Consider the following 5,990-nt stretch of genomic DNA (forward strand, 5'->3'; position numbering starts at 1 on the left):
AATCTGAAATACAGGCCTCTGATATATGTTTTACTATTTGGACCAGCATTCATAAACGGTTTCAGAGTAGAAGTACTGATTTAGGATCAATTTAGATTTTTAGATGAAAATGAATAAGATTACATGGACACGGGGCAGGAACTGATCCTAGATCAGCACTTCGATGCTTGATACATACAGCCCCAGAGCTATTGGTTTGTATGGGATGGTTGACCATTGACAGCATAGATATAGAACTGATATATTGTCTGTGGTTGACAGTCTTACCTTAGAGAGATGGGATAACTGTGATTCCTTCCATACATGTGAAACCTCTGTCAGATTGCGTTATCTATAATATATTAATAGCAACATTTGCCATTTAGTAGATACTTTTTTCAAAGTGACTTACAGTCATGTGTGCATGCCTTGTCTTCTACATTATCTTTATACTTTATCTTTATTCAGCATCTTCTTCATGAAAAAAACATCCCGGAAAGAACAGGAGGCTGGTTTGGGGAGGGCTGCTCATAGTAATGGCTAGAATGGAATGGTATCTAACACATGGAAACCATTTGTTGGATGTGTTTGATATACATGCCCAGAAATTCGTTTCCAGCCATTACTACCCTGCCACCAGCCACCTCTATTGACTTGTAGGCCTATACAAACGGAGGCTGCATAGGCCTACAAAAAATATATTTTTTAAATACAAATGAACAAAAAGCGAAAACAAATTAAATGCACGGGGGCGCCCTCTCTATTCTGAGTGGGCTGACAGTGTGTGACAGTACTGCACTCTCAGCACCATAACACGCATGGTTGTGCGTGAGTGGGTGGGTGACTGGGTTGTGCCGGAAAGATTAACATCAGTTTTTGTTGACACCAGAGGAGCCAGCATGAGCCTCATTTCTCATGGCAGTGAAAGAGTTGGATGCGGACTTAATTCCTCTTTTGTTTGCACTTATGTGAGCAAAAGGGATATTTATCAGTTCAAGATTAGGGGAATAGGCTACGACCAGTTGTTATGGAACACAATGATAGTATAACCTGCCATGACAGAGTCACTGTCTCGTCGGGGAATCCCTATATCTCCGCGGCAATCTTCTCTGCGGAGGTACTAGGCAATTTAATCGCCTTGGTCCTTTTGGAGATGCGGCGCCGGCGGCAAATTCCATCCTTGTTCCAGGTGCTGGTGACTGCACTGGTGACTACAGATCTACTAGGTTCCTTATCCATCAGTCCTCTTGTACTAGCCTCTTATACACAAAACAGGACCTTGGTAGATATGAGTAAAAACAGAGCAGTATGCGCCTACTTTGGTTTCAGCATGACTTTTTTCAGCCTCGCCACTTTGGCCATTCTGTGTGCCATGGCTTTGGAGCGCTACCTCTCCTTTGGACAGCCGTATTTTTACGAGCGGCACTTGACAAAGCGCTGCGGATATATCACCATTCCACTCATCTATCTGGTCTGCATCTTCTTCTGCCTAGCACCTTTTATGGGCTTTGGAGACTACGTCCAATATTGCCCGGGGACTTGGTGCTTCTTTGACATGAATCCAAACGTGACCCAACACAAAGTCTACGTCGGTGTGTATGCGTCATTGGCTCTTATCATGATTTCGACGACACTAGTTAGTAACTTATCTGTCGTCTACCATTTGATTATAATGTATCGGATGTGCAAAGCGCACCGTGGGGGAGTTACGCGACGGATACGGTTCTACCAAAAATCCTTCGCTATGACTGAGGAAGTGGAGCATCTTCTGCTACTGGTGTTCATAACAGTGGCTTTCGTCATCTGTTCGTTTCCTTTAGTGGTAAGTAAGATCATTCGTTTCGATAAAGCTGGTCTAAATGTGGAATATATTGAGAAAGTCACATGTGCAGTGGAGGTTTTTCTTGTGGTCTTCCACATCACCACTTCTGCTTCTGCTACATCTAGAAATAAGCCATCATTTAAAATGTAACTTGCACAGAACAAAAGGCATAGCCTACATGGAGCAATACCATTGACAAATTATGATTATTTATTGATTACATATTACCAGGGCCCAGAGGCAGACATTGATTTGGAGGCCCCAGGCAGAGACCGGTCTCAGGCCCCAATCTGAATGCACCTCATTGCTGCAGCTTAATTTAAATGAAAGTCACATTTGCAATCACATCACATGCAACAATGCATGGGAGCTCTGCCAGGGTGAAATAGTCCATTATTATGAACCAGTCCTTGGGTAATTAATAACATTTGTTTCTACTATTATGAGAAAAACTTGGATTTTAATATTGATATGAAATATATGTATATTGATCTATTATGAATTATGAAACCTAGTAGGCTCATGGTTCTTCTCACCCCTTTCCATAGCCTTACACAGTAATTATAACATAACTTCCGGAGGACGTCCTCCAACCTATCAGAGCTCTTGTAGCATGAACTGACATGTTGTACACCCAGTGAAAGGATCAGAGAATGAATCTAGTACTGAAAGCATAAGCTACAGCTAGCAAGCAGTGCATAGAATGTGGTGAGTAGTTGACTCAAAGAGAGAGAAAGACAATAGTTAACCAGTTTTGTACAAATGAATTTATTCCCAAATACTTTGTTTCACTAGTTTAGCCTACTCAAACAGAGGGATGCTATGTTAGCTAGCTGGCTATGACTATCCAACACAACACTGGAACTCTTCCAAGTCAAGGTAAGCTTTTGGTTCTACTAATTTATTGCCATCTGGGCCCGCCGGTGTAAGTGCTAAACTGCTTATTGACACTGCAAGGTTACTGCATAGCGGGTTTACTAAAGCGTTAGTTCTATTAGCTATGTTGACTATGACATTACTTTAGTTAATATGGTGACAACAATGTAGGCTGTGTGTAGCGGTTATGATATGGTTTGGTTTGGAAAGGTTTTTTCGCATGGTCATATACAGCTGATGTGTTGTGCATTGAAGTCCACAAGCGAAGGGAAACTCTCGTTTGCAACTGTTGGACTAATGATTACACCCTATATCAGATAGATGCAGGCAAGAGTGTGCAAGCCGGTATTGAATGTGTCACTGTCTGTCACCTCAATTGTTTTCTATCGACCTGTGTGCACTACGTTGTAGACTTTCATTCATTGGCTAGGGTATAGGTAAAATTTGAGTATCATATCGTAGCCTAAACTTATTGCTGATACATTGAACTGGGTGAATGGAATATGAATGACAGTCATCCAATATGCTGTAATAGAAATAAGGTCATGCTCATGAAAATAAAAAATCTTTAAAAACCTTAAAAACCTTATCTTATATGGCATCGACCGCCACTGCTGGGCACAGTGACCAGGCAAAACCCCCCTCCCTTCCCATTTCAATCTTAACTTTTGAAGCTTCCAGCTGGTTTTAAAATGATGCTCAGCTCATGAGGTGCCTTTGTGATGTGAGGCCTGAAGGTATTTACTTTTCTGCCTAATGGTAAGACCGCCACTGCCAGGCCCTTTTAATTTATATTTTATTGAACCTTTATTTAACTAGGCAAGTCAGTTAAGAACAAATTCTTATTTACAATGATGGCCTACACCAGCCAAACCGGACGACACTGGGCCAATTGTGCGCCGCCCTTTGGGACTCCCAATCACAGCCGGTTGTGATACAGCCTGGATTCGAACCAGGGTGTCTGTAGTGATGCCTCAAGCACTGAGATGCAGTGCCTTAGACCGCTGCGTCCTACTTACTGTAGTTTTCTTGCACCTGTTATAGCCTAAGTCTACTTACTACTACCAAGACTACCTGGATTGCAATAAATAATAATGAAACATTTGGTCTGTCCATTAAATGGTTTTGTTGATTTTGAAATTCTGAATAACCGACTGTGATGCCTTTTCCCTTTTCCCCCATATAGCTCCGTGTGTATGTCAACTTTACAGGCAGGTCAAAGGAGAGCCATGCCACCGACCTCGCTGTGCTTCGCCTGCTGTCCTTCAACTCCATCATCAACCCTTGGGTCTTCATCATCCTCAGGCCATCAGTGCTGCGCTTCCTCTGGAGAAAGCTGACACTGAGTAAGGCCCAGAGGCCTCCAGAGACCCCCACATTCCCCCAGGAAAAGTCTCTCCCAGTTGGGCCCAAACTCCCTCTGCCAAGCCCACTTATCGAGCTCCAGAACGACGATGTGGAGGGAGTGGACAAGACATAGGGCACGTTGGAGCGGATCACTTTCGTCATGTCGTTGACCATCATTGGTCACCGTCTTTCAAAGTGTGTTGCATTATGGTTATAAAAATGGTCTGTCTTGTGACTACATGTCGACAGCATGAACTTCACAAAAATCATGTGATCAAATGTCATGCAGTTCTTGATGAAGTCGTCTTCAAGTCGCTGCAGTTGCTTCTTACCAACTGCACCATGCAGCCATTACCTGCATTGTGCGAGGCACTATTGGTCAACCAATCATTCTTTAAAAATGTTTTTGACCCACGCGCATGTGGTCAGATACATGACTGAAACAGGAATTAACTTTGAACGATTCTAAAGTTACAGGGGATACAAATGAAAAGTGATATTTGAGAACTCTCAAGAACCAATGAATTGTACACAAGTTATGTTTCCAGTTTGTGAGTGTGTGATATGGGGGTACAGAAAAGTGTATTTTGATATTTATACAGACAAACTTTTATAAACAATAGCAGCTACATGTTTGTTGACACTGCCATGTTGATCTTAGCTTTGCTGTTGGAAACTACAGTGTCCGACTTTTGGCTGTCACAGATACACCTCCCCCGACTTCACTCCACGACTTTGGTCTACAGTGGGTTGCTTTCGCCCCCTACCACTCAAACAAGCCCATAGTGTCAGGCATATTGGACTAGGGGGCCAATGACCCACTCTTGAAGGATTTAAGATAATAACCCTCTGACATCAGCAGGAGCCCAAGAGGTCACAGGAAGTGATTTGTCAGACATCCACTGACTGGTTGAAAGGACACCCGGACACTGAAGTGCATTGTCTTCAATAATATAGGGGACATTCACTTACTGACTTCCATGTCTGACACTGTAGTTTCCAACAGCAAAGCTCAGATCAACATGGAAGTGTCAGCATAAATGTAGCTGAGATTGGAATAGATCTAGGAAGAGATCAGACTTTGGGGTCAAATCAAATCGAATCAAATTTTATTGGTCACATACACGGGTTATACCCACACAATATGCATTTGGAATAGGACTTAGCATTTTAAGAATTCATTATGTGTCTATTTATATCATTGATTTATTAAAAAAGCTTTATTATCAGCACTTTATAGGACTGAAATTAAAATTTTGACCAAACTACTTCTGGATGAATGGGTCGAGTATTTACTGTATTTATGAAGGTCAATGACAATGACAAGTCGGCTAATCTTAAACTGGCTGTTGATTGGAGAACCAAATATAATGTGTATGTATTGTATTGAATGTTTGCATTATGTCACACCCTGATCTGTTTCACCTGTCTTTGTGATTGTCTCCACCCCCCTCCAGGAGTCGCCCATCTTCCCCATTATCCCCTGTGTATTTATACCTGTGTTCTCTGTTTGTCTGTTGCCAGTTCGTCTTATTTGTCAAGTCAACCAGTGTTTTTGTGTCTTAGCTCCTGCTTTACCAGTCTCTATTTTTCTCGCCCTCCTGGTTTTGACCCTTGCCTGTACTGACTCTGAGCCCGCCTGCCTGACCACTCTGCCTGCCCCTGAGCCTGCCTGCCAACCTGTACCACCCCTAAAACTTGGCGGTTAGCAATGCCGCCCCACCGACCACTCCACCTTCCTGGAAGTCTTGTTTACCTCCCCCGGAATGCTTTAATGGAGAGCACCTGTCGGGTTTATTTTCAGCCCTCCTCAGATCACTCCAAGATAGCCAACCTCATCACGCTGATGTCTGGGAAGGCTCTCACCTGGGCCACCGCCATATGAGAACAACAGCCGGCCATGTGCATGAGTTTGGAGAGGTTCATGGGGGAGGTGAGGAAGGTTTTTGATGCCCCATTCTCCGGG

General features: G+C 43.1%; 1 protein-coding gene across 1 annotated transcript; it reads left to right on the forward strand.

Moving 5' to 3' along the window:
- The first annotated feature begins 829 nt into the window (after window positions 1–829).
- LOC110529782 (prostaglandin E2 receptor EP2 subtype-like) lies at window positions 830–5,463 on the forward strand. Its single transcript, XM_021612315.2, has 2 exons — window positions 830–1,801; window positions 3,864–5,463. Exons 1-2 carry the CDS (start codon window positions 1,007–1,009, stop codon window positions 4,155–4,157), a joined length of 1,089 nt encoding a protein of 362 aa, XP_021467990.2. The 5' UTR covers window positions 830–1,006; the 3' UTR covers window positions 4,158–5,463.
- Window positions 5,464–5,990: the final 527 nt, after the last annotated feature.

This window comes from Oncorhynchus mykiss, chromosome 8, assembly GCF_013265735.2.
Source record: "Oncorhynchus mykiss isolate Arlee chromosome 8, USDA_OmykA_1.1, whole genome shotgun sequence".
Lineage (NCBI taxonomy): Eukaryota > Metazoa > Chordata > Actinopteri > Salmoniformes > Salmonidae > Oncorhynchus > Oncorhynchus mykiss.